Source organism: Epinephelus fuscoguttatus, linkage group LG20 (assembly GCF_011397635.1).
Source record: "Epinephelus fuscoguttatus linkage group LG20, E.fuscoguttatus.final_Chr_v1".
NCBI classification, from domain to species: Eukaryota; Metazoa; Chordata; class Actinopteri; order Perciformes; family Serranidae; genus Epinephelus; species Epinephelus fuscoguttatus.
The window spans coordinates 37,848,449-37,866,106 of record NC_064771.1 but is presented as its reverse complement, the minus strand read 5'-3'; the positions used below and the strand labels follow the sequence as shown (position 1 = coordinate 37,866,106).

Below are 17,658 nucleotides of genomic sequence, written 5' to 3'. Positions count from 1 at the left end.
CCACCGTGCTGCCACGCAACATCACAAGAAAACACATTTAATACATGCAAACATTTTGTTGTGGGTGGTCTGATCTAAAACAAGTTATCATAAAAAGCACAATATTTCTTACTGCACATGAAGTACAAGTATAAAGGAAACATAAAATTACAAGCACTTCAACATGTAACTTGAGTGTCGTACTGTGTATCTCTGTGTAAATCCTAAATCAGAGGCTTCGTCTCACTCACTGTGCTGCAGCATGGACGCTGTTTAACAGACACTGTGATAGTCTTTGATGAGACATAACAGGAAAACCACTGAAACACTTTGTCTTTGTTTGATGTCTAGACGCAGACAATTCTGTCTGTCTGTCTGTTGATATGTGGGCTGAAACCTCAACACCTCTGATCCAAATGAAACACTGTTTCACTCTGCATGTTCACTACTCATCTGATTAATCCCTGTCATTCCCTGACAGGCTTCCTGCTCCTCTGAACGCTCCGACACTGAGCAGGTAAAATGTTCGGTCATAAGCGGCTCCCCTGGATTAATAATCCAACCTCTGGCTCGATCACAGTGACCTCAGCCAAGCAGGAACAGGAAATACGTAAGTCACACAACACTGAACTTTATATTTAGCGTTCATAAGCAGCATATTAACATGTAATAGATGGTTTATCACTCACTGATGGACGTGCAACATGGAGTAAGTGTTACGAGAGTTGTAAATAATTTATCAAATGTTTGTGTACTGTTTATGTTGAATAGGGGGACTCTCTGCAAAACTCTCCTTTGTTCTTTAATAAATCCTTTAAAAAACTAAAGATATTCTTGTGCAGTAAGAATATGTCAATGTGTTTCTGATTCAATTTGAGTTTGACTGCAAACACGTAAAGATTTCACTGCACTGGCAGGTTTAATGACATTTTAAAAGCTTGAGACGTTTGTAGTGTTTGTATCTTCTGTAAACATTAATCCTAAATCTGTGTACATGAAACAATTCAGCAAGAGAATAACCAGCATGTGCACAACTTCAACTTCAACCCTGTCATAATAATATTAATAATAAATCTGTCTGTTTTTTGTTTCAGCCTCAGATTGCCTCGGCATCAGAGGAAAAGTGACGCGTCACCACTTCTGTCCGGTGGTCGGTCTCTCAGCGCTCTGCTTGTTGCTGCTCGTCACCTGTGTAGCACTTTGTGTCCTGTGTAAGTTGATGATGAGCCAAAGTAAACCTCTGTTCTAAAAAGTTGAAGATAATTGGTTAAACATGACCTGTTATACTCCTTATATTCTGTCATATATACGGTATAGTGTTACAGCGTCTGACGTTCGTGCTAAACATGGCTAAAGTTTTAAATAATGAGGGAAACGTTTGTGAAATTAATCACTGTGAGCAAAAACCTCTGAAGACTATTTACAGCACTTTTTTCTACTCTGGCTTCAAGCTAATGTCAGCTGGTGACGGACTTCTTTACACAGTCGTCTGCTCCAGGCACGCTACTGCAAGTTTTTACATTACATACACTGCTACATGTAGCTACATGCTAATGTCAAGGTAACATGGAATCTTGGTTGCTGATTATGTGAACGTCTCTCAGATTTCTTTTTATCAGAGTTATTAGTAATTTTTACCAGGACAAAGTGCCGCTACGCACAGTCATTCCCAGGCTGCAAGTTGCTGCTACATGTAGCTAAATGCTAAGGTCGGGAAAATCTTGGTTGCTGATGTTATTTTCTCCCAGATTTCAGATCATATTTTGCTGGTACATGTTCAGTTGTAAATTAGAGGCTTTTAATGGTGATTTTTCACGGTATAAAGTGTCGCTACCTGTGTATGTTAAAGTCATTCCCCAGCTATAGTGAAGGCGCAGAGACACCAGCATGATGTTTTTATAAGCGTGCTCTGCCCAGTCCCATCCGACTGTGCAGTGATTAGCCAGTACTAACCCTAACCATGACCTCTTTGCCCTCACTGCCTCTGACCTCAAGTTCTAGCCCAGAAATGCTGACCAATCAGAGCAGACTGTGTTTTTTCAGGAGTAGGGCCTTAAAAGACGCGTGACGTGTAACACAACAGCATCAGCCTCTAATGTGAAATATAACATAGCTACTAGTCCATACCCATTATGTACAGCATACCATACCATGACTTAGTCATACCAAACATTAGAAACAACACCAACATTGGTCCACAGGGGGAGCCACAGCGATCGGTCGCATTTTAGCCATTTTGAAGCATTTTTCTGTTGTTATAGCGCCACCCAGTTGCCAATTAGAGTTAAATTTCTCCAGTCACCTTGAGGCGTCCTGTTCTACATATCTACCAAGTTTAGTAAAAATCCATATGGCGGTTAGGCCTAGATAAGAAATGAGCTCTCTAGCGCCCCCATTTTGTTTGATGGGGTCAATAATGGAGGGGTCCCCTCAGATTATGTGTGGTCATATGCCTACAAAGTTGCGTGGTGATGGGTGAAACCCTTGAGATGTTCTACACCTTTATGTGATGAGCCACGCCCTCCGCAATATTCATTGCCTTATAGAAGCTCAGTTTTAGGAAGTTTTCCAACTTTTGCCAAGAGGGAACTTTAGATATTGCTCCCTAGATTATGTTCACCCAGTTTCATGCAGATCGCTCAAACTTCCTAGGAAGAGATCCATTTGAAGTGTTTTTCAACAAATTCAAAATGACAGAAAATCTATATAAGCGGAAGTTATGGGTTCTTGAGGCAAATGTGTTCCTCATGAGGAGAGGCATCTCTGTGCAAAGTTTCATGTCTCTACCACATACGGGGCATGAGATATGCCCATTCAAAGTTTGACATTTCAATGGGTTGCTATAGCGCCCCCCTTTGGCCAGTTGATGTAATATTGCTTCATTGGCATCCTCCCATGACCCTCTACCACTGTGCCAAATTTCACATGGATTGACCAAGTCAGTGAGGAGAAAAACCTGGAACAGACACACACACACACAGTTTTCATCATTATATAGTGAGATGCGTCAGCAGCGCTTTATAAACAATAACATTAACATTAACATGGCAATAACAATCATTTACTGTCCCTGTTACATGGCGGCTGATCTTGTCCTGTGCTCAGAGGTTAAGGAGCTCCTAGACCTCATTGTTTTCCCAAATTTGCAGACATTTTGGCCGCTGTTCGCATTCTTTGAGTTAGCTGCTAACTGCTATCAGCTACTTTTTAAATCTCCCGACACATAACACGTTGCTAAAATGTCACCCCTGTGCTGCCATTTATCCCGGCCTGCTGGCTGTCCTGTTTATACAGACATAGTGTCAGTGCTGTTCCTACCTCTGTTCCTGGCTCTGAGCTGAGACTCGGCCCCCCCCCCCCCCCCCCATTCTGAAATTGTACCATATCTACAGAACGGTGAGGTAGAGTAACTGCACGTTATTACTGCCTTGAACAGGAAGTGTAAAAGAGGCTCTTGATTCTTATGCTAAGCTAGGCTAACCCTGTCCTGAGATTAATGTTGATGTGCTCATCTCACTATCAGAAAGAAAGCCTACACGTATATGTTCCCAAATCTTAAACTATACTTCTAGGTTAAGTGTAATGTGTCTTTTTTGAAATGGAAATTAAATCATGTGTTTTGATTAACTTTTAAAACTCGTAGCATAACAACAGTTATCTGTGTTTGAGTCACATTTTGAAGCACGCTGTGTTGTGATGATTCTTTGCCTTTGATTTCAGATAACAACGAGTCAGAGAATAAACCAGGATGGAAGAGCCTCCTGTTCGACTACCAGAACATCAGCGACAGCTACTCAACCCTCGCTACAGAAAACAACGACCTGAGGAGAGACAATGAACTCCTGAAGGAGCACAGCGCCTGGCTGCACCAACAGACAACACTCCTCAACAGGACTTCAGCTGGTCTGATGTCCGTTAACCTCGCTCTGAGTTTAGAAAGCACCGAGTTGACAGAGCAAATCGTCAATCTAACTTCAGCAAACCAACAACTCACACACGAACAGGAGCGTCTGGTCCGGTACGCGTCTGAGCAGGAGGAAGAGAAGCTGAACATGTCTCAGACCATCAAACATCTGGTCGACTCCAACGCTCAGCGAGAGGAGGAGAGACGAGAGATCAACAGCCTCCTGAGGGATGAGCTGGGTCAACTGAAGGAAAGGAATCAACAACTTCTGGAAATCAACGACGAGTATCAAGCAGAAGTTAAAAATCTGAGCGAGAGGATCGGAGCTTTGTTGGACGAGGACCTCGAGAGGGCGTCAGAACAAAACACGCAGCTGCAGCAGAGATTAACAGAGCTTCAGGAGCAAAACATGAATCTGAGCAGGATGTTGATGAAAGAGAGGCAGGAAGCAGCAGAGCGAGAGGACGAGACGGAGCGAATGGTGGCAGACGTGCAGTCGATAAAGGAGGCCTACAGCTCCCTGGACCTCTACTGCCCTGTGGTTAACCACAAGACCAAAGGTACGTATTCGGTTATGTCTGATGTTAATGGTGGCTTTGATTAGATTAACCCACAGTGTGAAGACACACTGGTTACTTCAAGTTCAACTTTATAAGGCTGGTGTTATTATATTACTCTCACTGTCAACAAATCAAAGATCAAAATATGTAACCTGGGGTCCTGCCTCTACTAGGGATCTCCTTTTAGTCCTTGGAGAGGGCAGGCTTCAATAATATGCTCCATGGTTTGCTCCTCTCCACAAGCTCACAGTGGGCTCAAGCTGCTCCCCCGTCTGTGAAGGTTGGCCAAGCAGGGACCTTGACCAGTCCTTCATCTGTGTCTCCTTTGTGGTCTCATAAATGGTAAATCCACCAAATTCAGTGACCCATATTATATTTTCAGAGATACCTGGTGCTGAAAAGAATCCTAACTATAGTAAGTTCAGATTAGTATTGAAGATGTATGTATTGCAACATCGATATATATTTTATCGCAATACTCCGAATATGGCGACATGTTTAAAATCACAATCATATTGCGTCGTGACTTGCGTATCGTGGGGCATCAGTGTTACTGGGCTCTGATACAGCAAAGACTGGTAACTGTAGAGAAACTGTCCCTTTCTTTTTTCCACAGAGAGGATGTGCAGAACGTGTCACGACGGCTGGACACTGTTTGAGAGGAAGTGCTACTACTTCTCCTCTCGTATGCTCACCTGGAGCTCCAGCAGAGCCTGGTGTCAGACACAGGGGGGCGACCTGCTCGTCATTAACAGTGAACCTGAACAGGTAGAGGACACAAAGAAGAGACTGTGAGACAGCTGCAGACAGAGGGACACAGATTCCAGGAGTGTGTAATGTAAATCATATTTGCTCTGTTTCAGAGTTTTGTTTTGGAGAGCAGCCGGACTCTGGAGTCGAGCAGCAGCAGCAGCCGGCTGTGGATCGGTCTGACAGACGCACAGGAGGAGGGTGAATGGAGCTGGGTGGACGGCAGCCCAGTCTCTTCAGATTTACAGTAAGACAAATGCAGGGACACTGTGACAACACTACTGGTTCACCCACTGTTTCAACAACAACTCACTCTGACACGACAGGGCTTTGGGCTTTGAAATAGAAAGTGACACTTTTAATCACCACCAGGCTCAAGAAAACATTTCTCTGCAGTATTTCATGGTAACTACGAGATTAACTGTGTAGCTGAAATGACTGGACATGTCCATACAACCTACCAACAGATTATCTTCGAACCAATATGTTGTAAAAACATTATTTTCCACTATAAGATTAAATATTTTGTCATTATTCGTGTTGCATTAAAGGAATGCTTCACGCCCCAGTGATAGTCTGTATATCAGTTACCAACTCTGTGTTACGTTGAATTCATGAAGAAAACTTTTCTCAGATGCCTCCACGGTGAACGGAAAATCCGAAAGCTGAGAATATTCTTGATGAATTAAAGTCAAGAGCGACTGCGCTGAACAAGAGCAAAACTATATCAAAACATTTGTTTGCAAATTATTTTTAAAAATCTGTAGCATAGTTTTAAACTGTAATAATTATTATTATTAATAATAATAATAATAACTTTTTAAATACATTTTTGAATCTATTAATTTTTTGCAATTTGTGAGACATTTCTTACAAAGTTGCTCATTGCCTTTTTTCCCCCGTGTTGTTGAAAGAAGTTGCAGCAGTTTGCTCAGGGTTCAGAGTTTTAAATACTTTCGGAAGCAGCACAAAGCCCAATATCACAAATCACAGTTTGTTAATTGATTACTTTCTTCTGGCTACATCGATAAATACAACTGAGTATCATCCGCATAACAATGGAAATTTATAGAGTGATTTCTAATGATGTTACCTAAAGGAAGCATATATAGAGTAAATAGGATTGGTCCAAGCACAGAACCTTGCGGAACTCCAAAACAAACTTTAGTACGTAAGGATGATTCATTATGAACGTGAACAAACTGAAAACGATCAGATAAATAAGATTTAAACCAGCTTAGTGCAGAACCTTTTAGGCCAATTAAGTGATCCAGTCTCAGCAGTAGAATTTGATGGTCAATTGTGTCAAACGCCGCAAGGAGCTAAACTCTCACACAACTCGTCAGGATAATAGAAGTCTCATTTATGCAGTCGTACGCTCAGCACTTCCCAGACAGACAGAACCTTTACGACGGTGAACTGAAGGGAAAGTGGATCCTTCTCTGCCTTCTTCAAAGCCAGACTGCATTGACAAAAGCAGTGATTTTACCTCACTGAACACTGGAGCTGTTGGTCTACTGTTCCCTTGATCAGTTAGTCTGTGTTACTGTGACTTTGGTGAATCCTACATAATCCTTTAAATACCAGAAGTCACACAATAAGATGCTCTGTCATTGGACGAGGATGTTTTGTTTCAGCGACACTGTGAAATAAGATTATCTAACGCTGCCCTTCCTGCAGGTTCTGGCTGAACAGACCTGGACTGGGGACTGAGCCTGATGACTGGAAGCTGGACGACCCTCTGGGTGAAGACTGTGGACACATAGACACCAGCGAAAACACACTCGAGTCCTGGATGGATGGTTCCTGTAATAAACCTTACAGATGGATCTGTGAAAACAATGTTTAGATCGTCCGGAAACATTTTTATATTGTAAATACAGTTATGTGACGTTATTATTTTCTATATGTGGGCATCTATAGGACTACAGCTGTGATATATACAATTAATGCTATGTATTAAATTCTCTGTGGTGATCGTTGTACATGTTTGTTTACAAAATAAAACAATATTTAGTCGTCAGAGTTTAAATTTTCATTGTTCTAGGAGGAAACAAAGACTGTATCTACCAAGCAATCTGGCGGGTCTTACCTTGTTATGTTCATAAGGTATACATTTCACTAATAGCTACAACAGACTGCATTTTCTGTCTTTGAGTGCACACAACATAAAGTTGTAACATTTATTTTCAACCCAGTCTCACTCAGAAGTCATCGAATACTGGCGCTTGGTCAGTGACATCCAACGTCAGACACCTACGAAAAACGTCGTCCTTTTGTGTTGGCATGATACACGGCCGGTTGCCTTTATTCTGTAACAGCACCCAGTGGCATCAGGGGGAAAGCGGCTGGACAACAACATAAGTTAAGGGGGTGGAAGTCGGGGTCGGGCTGGCGGGTTCAACAACCACCGTCTTTCACCTGGGAGGTTGGTGTTTGCTTCCCGTATGAATGTAAACCCAAATCCCTTTTTGTTTTCCTAAACCCAGTAATGTGTGTATATTGTGAAGACATAGTGCTTTTATTTTGAAAGAGACTGTATGCAAACTGTACATTTCCTGTGAAAACAGTAGTGTATTTTGAAGTTGACACAGCGTCCCAGAACATCAACAACCAACGCACCCAGGGTACCTTGGACGTCATATGTGGACGTGGAAAGTCCATGACCAAACATCAAACCAAACCAAATTTCAGATCTGCAAATACTTTTTAAATGATATATTTGCTGTTAAGAGCTATGTACAGGCACACAGCTGTCTGTGGATGCATAGTAAAAGGTGGGGTGTGTTTTCCATCCAGTACTTTTTAGATCTGTGATGGTGAGAAGCCTCATCATATTTACACATTTGTCCCCTGCAACAGTGGTTCTCAATTTTTTTTTTTTACACCATGTACGACCTCAAAAAATATTCCACTCTTCAAGAACCAAGATAATATCTGGAGTAAGATACAGTGGTGTCGGCCCTGTTCAGCTACAGCGACTTCACACAGGAGGCGGGTTAATTTCTAATCGGACGATTATTCATTGTTGACTATTGTCCACCACAGGAACTCTGTACAAAGGGAAAGCGCTTAAACTGTTACTTACACTATTCCTCAAAACGCTCATCATCAGGTGCTGTGGAGACGTCACTGGTGCTGATGAAAAAGCCAATAACACATGCACTCAGTTCACCGTCTTCCATTGTAGTTTCAACAAGGCTGCTGGAAATATTTTCCTCCTGATCTGCACTTCTCTCCTTAAAAGATTTCGCCTGAAGCCACATTTTCAGTGTTTTTAAAAAATTAATTCAACCTCTGCTAACCATCCTGCCAGCACAGTTAAGCCTGTTACATGCATGTATGCACATGCTACATTCATATACCTGTCTATATAGCAGGCTATTACAGGAAAGGCAAATCTGATTTTAAATTACATTTTGGGGACCTCATAATTGAAGTATTTCCATTCAAGATGCTGTAGTATTTGGTTAGCATTATATATATATATTTATATACATTATTTCATTACAATTTTTCTAAATATTTTTATTTTGTTTTTTCAGTGCACCACTAGAGGAAGCTCAATCAACAGTGCTAGACTTAACATAGTCTGAGGACCAGTGCCCTAAAAAAATAATAATAATTAAAAAAAAAAAACAGTGTTAGTTACATGTTAATTCTTTAATTGAAAATCTGTAACATAAGAGTTAATGTCAACATGATAACAACACAAACACGCGAATGTTAAGCAGGTATAATGTTCATCATAATGTTTAGACAGTTAGCATGTTAGCATTTTTTAATTTGAAGTACACACAAAGCACTGCTGAGGATGAAGGGAATGTTGTTTTGCTGGTATTTGATCTTAACCCAAAGTATAGGGCTAATTAGGCTAGTAAAACATTAAGACATCATCAAAGTCATCCTGAGGGGATCATGAATGTCTATCCAGCGTTTACGGCAATCCAACCAATAGCTGTTGAGTCATTGCACTTGAAACCACAAATGTGAACCTCACGGTGACACATGGGGAAAAGTTAGCGGATCACTAAAGGCACTGAGATTCATTTTCAGGGGAAATCTGAGAAATATCACTGCAGAAGTTAACATTTATCCTCTGGGCAACATGAATATCTGCACCAATTTAAAGGGATAGTGCACCCAAAAATGTAAATTCAGCCATTATCTACTCACCCATATGCCGAGGGAGGCTCAGGTGAAGTTTTAGAGTCCTCACATCACTTGCAGAGATCCAAGGGGAGAGGAGGTAGCAACACAACTCCACCTAATGGAGGCTGACGGCGCCCCAGATTCAAACGTCCAAAAACACATCACTGAAGCATAGTGCTCGCTCTCCGGTTCCCCCTGGTTATAACCGTTAGCTCTTTCAGCACTGTTGCCGTTGTTTAGCGCTGTTTATGGAGTTAGCAGAGTTAGCTGCTAGCTGTTTAGCCACCTCCATGTTGAGAACCACGTCCAACCAAGTCAAATGATCTGAATTTTGCATATGGCCATTTTAATAACGATTCATCAGATAGTTGAGACACTCAAAATCAAAATGTTAATGGATTACCAAAAAGTGTAGAATATTGGAAACATGATTGTCTTAGCAAAATGTTATGGCAACACATTCAATATTCGTTGAGTAATTTCAGTCTTGACCAAAGTAGTGGACTAACTGACTGGCAGGTCAACACTGCCCTTCCTAGAGCAATGGCATTAGTATGGCTAAGAATATAGAACATCACCAGTCCAGTTCTCCTTCATTTAAATGAGTGTTAATCTGATGTGAGGAGTCAGTTACTACTCCTGCTTGGCTTTTCTTTTCCTGCACAGTCGAATGCAAAGGAATCGTATTGATCCAACTACAATAGCTGTCAGCATCAACAAGACCACTGTCAAAAAGCAAATAACATCCACAGAATGGTAGGTATACCAGGGCATCTTATAAGACTCAGTGCGTAAATGTGAAGCTCCTTTGTGCCTCATAACAAACTCAACCCAGTAAAGAGCCATTTCCAGAGGATGCATCGGTTTATCCCGATGGAGAGCAGAGAGACGCTTCATGTTGTTCCTGTATGAGGGATTGTGAAGAACTTCTTGTATCGCTTCAAGAAAGTTCTCACGAGTCAGTTTGGTCGCATCCACCACCTTAGCGGCTCCACGCACCTCCACTCTCAAAATGTTCTCAAACTGGTCAAACAGAAGGGGTATGCCTATGATCGGCACGCCATGGTAGATGGACTCGTAGATCCCGTTGGTGCCACCATGGGCTACAAAGGCTTTGATCTTCGGGTGACCCAAGAGGTCGTTCTGGGGCATCCATTTCACCAGTAGGGTGTTGCTCCCCAGATTGTTGGGGTGCTCACCAGCGTGCCTCCATATGACCTTCTGAGGAATTTGAGCAAAGGCAGCAGCAATTTCTGAAGTAATTTCTATAGGTAAGCCTTCGACCAGAGTACCAAGAGACATCAGGATGAATCCATGCTCTCCTGAACTTTGTACAAACTCCTCTAGCTCTGATGATAAAGGCTGTGAAGGTTTACACTGAAAGCCACCAATGTAGACAATGTTTGGCATGGTGGGTCTGGGGAATTCAAAGACAAAGTCCACCCTCATGAGCCAGATGTCTGCCCCTTGTAAAAGGTGATAAAAGTTCACATCCGGACCAAAGTACCTGTCTACCAGGGTATCATAGTGAGGGCATACTATAAATTTGTCGATGCAGACGTTGAGTAAATAGTACAGTGTGTTCTTGACTCGTTCGCCAAAGGTCATTTTATCTGGCACAGCATGTCCTGAAGTTGGAACATAAGACAGTGGACATGGAGCCACCACAAAATGCCCTTCTCCACTGGTGATCCATCTCACGTTAAAAACAGTCGGCAACTTAAGTTCATGAGCCACCAGAACTCCAACAGGCAACCCTGGGTCCAGAAGAACCATGTCAAACTGAGTGTCCCGAATACTCTGCAATAGAGTCTTGTTCTCAAATATTTCTACCCCCACCAGACTGGCCTGGTGGTGAATGTTCGACAGCGACCCGAGCATTTCCCAGTAGAACTTCATAAAGCCGATAAGAGACAGCCCCTCTTTTTGAATGGCCAGCATCTTGACCAGGAAGGTTACAAAGAAGTCCTGCTCCTCTATGCTGATGGCTTCTGGTAAGGTGATGGTGATGGAGCGGTAGTGTGGTGCGCTTTCTTTGATGTACCAGCTTGTGGCTGTGCGGACCACAGTGACCTCGTGGCCCCTGCTGTGGAGGCTCTGGATCAGCAGGTTCATGTTGACCCAGTGGCTACCATCCATCGGGAACACCAGAATCTTTCCGCCCTGGACGCTTGGGCTTGTCAGGAGGGACACACTCACCACCACAAGCAGAAGGGAAACACCTGGGATGCTCCCCATCGATTAACCCTGAAGGGAAAGGACAAACATTCAAGTTTCATGTGAGCAACTGTAAAATTCATAAGTCTTTATGTCACGTTAATGATCTCTATTGAATTCCATCAACTGACAAACTTATTCAACCAGCTGGGAATCACAACCAGCCACAAACAACACTGACATGAACTCAGTACTGTAGCTTCTACTGAGGGCACTGAGGTCATGTCTAACACATTCTCACTCTGACCTCGTCACATACTGACGTTTACATGCAGTCTCTTTCAAAATAAAAGCACTACGTCGATGATACAGTGGGGGACTTTGAGTCACCTTCTTTTTCACAGAACGAAACATGGTCAGTATTCATGATGTCTAATTATTTCTTGACTTGTATATAAATATATATTTTTTCTTTTCTCACTGCACTGTGTTCCATGTATCTCTCGGTTTTTATTTTTCACTGACTGCTCAGTGTTTCCTGTTGTCATTTCTCTTTGGTTGTACTTTTTTGTAATAGTTTAGTTCTTGTGTCTACTTTTCTCCCTAATTTTGTTACGGTCTGTTTTTCTCCTTAAGTTGAGGGAAGGACTGTTTGTATAAGCCTGTGGCTTCTTGACCTCTCCTGACACACTTATCTTTTTTACTATTTGGATTGTATGCAGTTTTATGCGTGCAAATAAAAAATAATAATTATAATAACTAAAATAAAAGAACCGCGGTATTTCTAAACTTTTGGCTACAACCCTGCATGGACACACTGTCATTACCATTACAGTAGGTTTCCACAGTTCGGTTTTATTAAAAAACAGAACAAAAAAAACCCCCACTTCATCTGCTTTAAAATGTACAGTACAGGCCAAAAGTTTGGACACACCTTCTCATTCAATGCGTTTTCTTTATTGTCATGACTATTTACATTGTAGATTCTCACTGAAGGCATCAAAACTATGAATGAACACATGTGGAGTTATGTACTTAACAAAAAAAGGTGAAATAACTGAAAACATGTTTTATATTCTAGTTTCTTCAAAATAGCCACCCTTTGCTCTGATTACTGCTTTGCACACTCTTGGCATTCTCTCCATGAGCTTCAAGAGGTAGTCACCTGAAATGGTTTTCCAACAGTCTTGAAGGAGTTCCCAGAGGTGTTTAGCACTTGTTGGCCCCTTTGCCTTCACTCTGCGGTCCAGCTCACCCCAAACCATCTCCATTGGGTTCAGGTCCGGTGACTGTGGAGGCCAGGTCATCTGCCGCAGCACTCCATCACTCTCCTTCTTGGTCAAATAGCCCTTACACAGCCTGGAGGTGTGTTTGGGGTCATTGTCCTGTTGAAAAATAAATGATCGTCCAACTAAACACAAACCGGATGGGATGGCATGTCGCTGCAGGATGCTGTGGTAGCCATGCTGGTTCAGTGTGCCTTCAATTTTGAATAAATCCCCAACAGTGTCACCAGCAAAACACCCCCACACCATCACACCTCCTCCTCCATGCTTCACAGTGGGAACCAGGCATGTGGAATCCATCCGTTCACCTTTTTCGTCTCACAAAGACACGGCGGTTGGAACCAAAGATCTCAAATTTGGACTCATCAGACCAAAGCACAGATTTCCACTGGTCTAATGTCCATTCCTTGTGTTTCTTGGCCCAAACAAATCTCTTCTGCTTGTTGCCTCTCCTTAGCAGTGGTTTCCTAGCAGCTATTTGACCATGAAGGCCTGATTCACGCAGTCTCCTCTTAACAGTTGTTCTAGAGATGGGTCTGCTGCTAGAACTCTGTGTGGCATTCATCTGGTCTCAGATCTGAGCTGCTGTTAACTTGCCATTTCTGAGGCTGGTGACTCGGATGAACTTATCCTCAGAAGCAGAGGTGACTCTTGGTCTTCCTTTCCTGGGTCGGTCCTCATGTGTGCCAGTTTCATTGTAGCGCTTGATGGTTTTTGCGACTCCACTTGGGGACACATTTAAAGTTTTTGCAATTTTCCGGACTGACTGACCTTCATTTCTTAAAGTAATGATGGCCACTCGTTTTTCTTTAGTTAGCTGATTGGTTCTTGCCATAATATGAATTTTAACAGTTGTCCAATAGGGCTGTCGGCTGTGTATTAACCTGACTTCTGCACAACACAACTGATGGTCCCAACCCCATTGATAAAGCAAGAAATTCCACTAATTAACCCTGATAAGGCACACCTGTGAAGTGGAAACCATTTCAGGTGACTACCTCTTGAAGCTCATGGAGAGAATGCCAAGAGTGTGCAAAGCAGTAATCAGAGCAAAGGGTGGCTATTTTGAAGAAACTAGAATATAAAACATGTTTTCAGTTATTTCACCTTTTTTTGTTAAGTACATAACTCCACATGTGTTCATTCATAGTTTTGATGCCTTCAGTGAGAATCTACAATGTAAATAGTCATGACAATAAAGAAAACGCATTGAATGAGAAGGTGTGTCCAAACTTTTGGCCTGTACTGTATTTAATTGTAGTTTGTTCTGCTTGTGCTTACAGCCAGTCTGGACAGCCTGCTGCTATCACCCATGTTTTTGTAGGCTACCTTTGAACCCCAACATTTGAGATGGTTTCATCTGCAAATTCAGAGACCTGCAGTGAAGATTTAGATCAAACCAGAGGATGCCCACAGAGCCTGAATATAAAAAAAATGTTGCTTTAAACAGATCAAAGTCCAAAGGAATGCATAGGCTCAGTAATGCCTGCTGTTCCTATGGTCTATAATCTCATCTGCATTCAGCAGGGACCTGATAACAAGCTAAAAACACGTAGCAGCAGCAATAACATGCAGAGGAAACATGCCCTCAAGTGTCAGGTTTCCTTTCTGCATGTCTATTGTTGGGAAAGTTAAAACAGGAATCTGACACCGTGCTCTCAGGTCAGCCACATTTCTATAGTTATTTAAAATTCTGCACAAGTTACCAAAACAGTGAAGCTGTGAAGGCATGAGACTGAGCTGTTAACGCACTGTGAGAAAAGGAGTTGTGACTTACCTTCAATCCCTTTAACAGTGGAGAAATGTCGAGCCTGCTGTGGACAAGTGAGGCCCAGCGCCTGCATGGAGAAAGGATCCAAACTCCAAACCCGATTATTGTGTTACATAAGGAAGAGTGGGTGTTAGGGGAGGAGGGTGGACCTCAGTATGTATGTGTGTATTGTGAAGGGGAGGAGAGGCAAAGAGCTTTCACACAGAGCCCTCCCTCTTTCTCTGCGCTGCACACACACTCACAGAGGAGTAACACAATATCTTCAAATGTTGTGGGGGGTTTTTTGGCGGCCTGCTGTGACCTCCACAATGAGCTCATTCCCACAGGAGATATTCCACTGATAAGAAAAATACTTTATCAAGGAAAGAGAAGTTCCAAGAATACAAGTACTTTCTTCTTTATGTACACACAGTGTGTTCAGTCAGTTTGAAGAAATGATTGGAGAAGTGTTGCCCCCATGGAGCAGCATGCAAGCTGTAAACACAACAGAGACATATTAGCACCCTATTAACTTATTGTATAATTGCCTAGAGTTGGTTGGTGTTCTCACGGCAGCATTTACAAGAGGACCAGATCAAATGCCTTGTGTGAGAAAGCTGCTCTTGATTGGTCAGAATTTCCATGTGGGAAAAATCCAGGAAGTAAAGCAAACGTTGAAGAAGAGTACACTTGCAAGATAAATGTGACACTTTCTAATGTCACAATGGAGGGACAACTACGCAGGTTGATTTTAGCGCTGCTCATCGTGGACTATATTGCTGTCATTGTTCATTTTAGTCAAAGCATACAGTTTGAAAACGAGGCAAACGTGGCTCCAACTAGAAAACAATGTTTTGATGCATTGGATGTGCTGAATGTGCATATTAAGGCAGTACAGGAGGAGGTGCACATTAATAATCCTCCAGGACTGTAACATGCTCATGTTTAACCCAAACAATGTGTCATGTGACTGCAGTTGCTTCACATCCAGGTCAGAACACCTTCTCACCACAAACCAACCGCACCAGAGTTCCTTTGGAACCGGACTGAGACCACCTCTTCAAGAAGGTCTCGGTCCGGTTGTTTTGGTGTGTTCACACCTGCACAAACGCACCGCACTGAGGGGGCAAACGAACTTCAGTTCGACTGAACTGAACCGAACAGGGCAGGTGTGACAACACCCCTAGACTACAAACACCGTTGAGCACTTTCTCATCCAAGCTAAAGGCCCTGACACACCAAAACGACATCAAAGAACTAGCGGCGACGAAAGCCAACTGTTGCGTCGTCTATGTCGCCTCACGTCGCCCTGTGTCAGTTGCATTTGAACACACTACAAAGACTACATCCGACGGCCAAGTAGCACGTACGTTCTGCGCCTGTGTGAGAGGAAATAATGCAAAAAGGGAAACCGGAAGTCCGAGGAATGCATGAGATCAACAAAGTAGCGGAGTGAGAGAGTGGTACATCCTGTCAGCCGAGGGGTTTCCTATCTGTGCAGCCGAGCACCGCAGCACCTCCACGGACTATCACATCCAGACGGTCCCGGTGTTTCCTCCGCAGGCTCCACTTCACTCAGCTGCCCGATAAACCCGCTGCTTCTTCCCACTTTAACCTGAATAACAAACCAGGGCTCGGTGCTCCGGTTGGATCCAAACGGTTTGTTATTCAGGTTAAAGTGGGAAGAAGCAGCGGGTCTGTGGGGCAGCTGAGTGAAGTGGAGCCTGAGGAGGAAGCACCGGTTAGCCCCGGTTTCACTACAGACAGATTCACTCGCTACAGGGGCGAGGAAATAAAACCTGAACAGCCAATCAGAGTGATCTCTCTCACCGACAAGCTCTGCCTCCGATTCAACATGCTCAATCGGCCGAAAAGCCTCCAACGGTGCGGGACACACCGCAAAAACTAGGGCGACAGACGCTCACCGACGGCCCGACTTTGGCTGACAGCTGACCATTGGCTTGGCGTGTCAGGGCCTTTAGTCTTCTCGTCACTGCTTTTAATTAATATGATCCCAAAATGCCAGTCTCCTGAAAATTCCAAAAATAAATAAGACATAAGTAGGTGGTCGGGGCCTTGACTTACCAACCTCTGCCTCTCACCACCTCTCGACTGCATATGTTGCAATGAAAAGTAAAAGTTTTGGTGAGAAAACCCGTGTGAATTGTAGCCTCAGTTTCCTGTTGTTAGCTGACAGGAGTGGCACCTGGTGTGGTCTTCTGCTGCTGTAGCCCATCTGCTTCAAGGTTGGACAAGGTGTTGTTGCTTCAGAGATGCTCTTCTGCACACCTTGGTTGGAACCAGTGCTTATTTGACTTCCTGTTGCCTTTCTATCATCTTGAACCAGTCTGGCCATTCTCCTCTGACCTCTGGCATCAACAAGGCATTTTGGCTCACTGGATATTTTCTCTTTTTGGGACCATCCTCTGTAAACCCTAGAGATGGTTGTGCTGAAAATCCCAGTAAATACTCAGACCAGCCCGTCTGGCACCAACAACCATGCCACGTTCAAAGTCACTTCAATCACCTTTCTTCATCATTCTGATGCTCTGTTTGAACTTCAGCAGCTCGTCTTCATCATGTCTACATGACTAAATGTTAATGAGCTGCTTCACCTGATTGGCTGATTGCATTAACAAGCAGTTGAACAGGTGTACCTAATGAAGTGGCCGGTGAGCGTAAATTGCACAAAGCAGGGCTGCCATTTTTTTCAAACTTAAATATTCCCTGTGAGCTGATTATTTATCCACTCTGATGTTTTGCTTTGTTTTTTCTAAAAAACAACTGCATTAAATAAAGTTTGATGGTGGTTTTGTGTCTGTGTTGGGAAAGTACCTTTAGTTTTACACATCTGAAGTCTTAATTTTAGTGGTTTTTTCCTCCTCTGTGGCTGGTTGGGACATTTAGGTGCTTTTCTCCAGGTACTTTACACAGTTTTAAACAGAAAAATGTTTTCAGCATCAACTGATTTCTGAATTTAAGGGATAAGGGTTTTGTTTTGTTTTTTTTAAAACATTTTTCTTGTTGTCAGCACATTTCATGAAGACACTGAAACCAACAATGTCTTCATCTATCTGTCTCTCACTTCCCTATTCTGTCTGTGAATTTCTGAAAACAGCT

The 17,658-nt window shown here is 42.9% G+C and overlaps 2 protein-coding genes across 2 annotated transcripts; one reads left to right on the top strand and one right to left on the bottom strand.

The window, feature by feature from the left end:
- Positions 1-390: 390 nt before the first annotated feature.
- LOC125880664 (CD209 antigen-like) lies at positions 391-8,701 on the top strand. The gene is made up of 6 exons (XM_049563348.1): positions 391-589; positions 1,074-1,190; positions 3,700-4,443; positions 5,060-5,211; positions 5,307-5,440; positions 6,874-8,701. Exons 1-6 carry the CDS (start codon positions 502-504, stop codon positions 7,040-7,042), a joined length of 1,404 nt encoding a protein of 467 aa, XP_049419305.1. The 5' UTR covers positions 391-501; the 3' UTR covers positions 7,043-8,701.
- Positions 8,702-8,875: 174 nt separating this feature from the next.
- Positions 8,876-14,722, bottom strand: LOC125880656 (UDP-glucuronosyltransferase 1A5-like). The gene is made up of 2 exons (XM_049563332.1): positions 14,566-14,722; positions 8,876-11,592 (listed from the first exon to the last, which is right to left on the bottom strand). The coding sequence occupies exon 2, from the start codon at positions 11,581-11,583 to the stop codon at positions 9,979-9,981; it is 1,605 nt and encodes a 534-aa protein (XP_049419289.1). The 5' UTR covers positions 11,584-11,592; positions 14,566-14,722; the 3' UTR covers positions 8,876-9,978.
- Between the last annotated feature and the right edge of the window lie 2,936 nt (positions 14,723-17,658).

Coding starts and splice junctions, on each gene's coding strand:
- LOC125880664 (XM_049563348.1), top strand. CDS start 502: ATGTTCGGTCATAAGCGGCTCCCCTGGATTAATAATCCAACCTCTGGC. Junction 590..1,073: donor CAAGCAGGAACAGGAAATAC/GTAAGTCACACA, acceptor TTTTTGTTTCAG/CCTCAGATTGCCTCGGCATC. Junction 5,212..5,306: donor TTAACAGTGAACCTGAACAG/GTAGAGGACACA, acceptor GCTCTGTTTCAG/AGTTTTGTTTTGGAGAGCAG.
- LOC125880656 (XM_049563332.1), bottom strand. CDS start 11,583: ATGGGGAGCATCCCAGGTGTTTCCCTTCTGCTTGTGGTGGTGAGTGTG.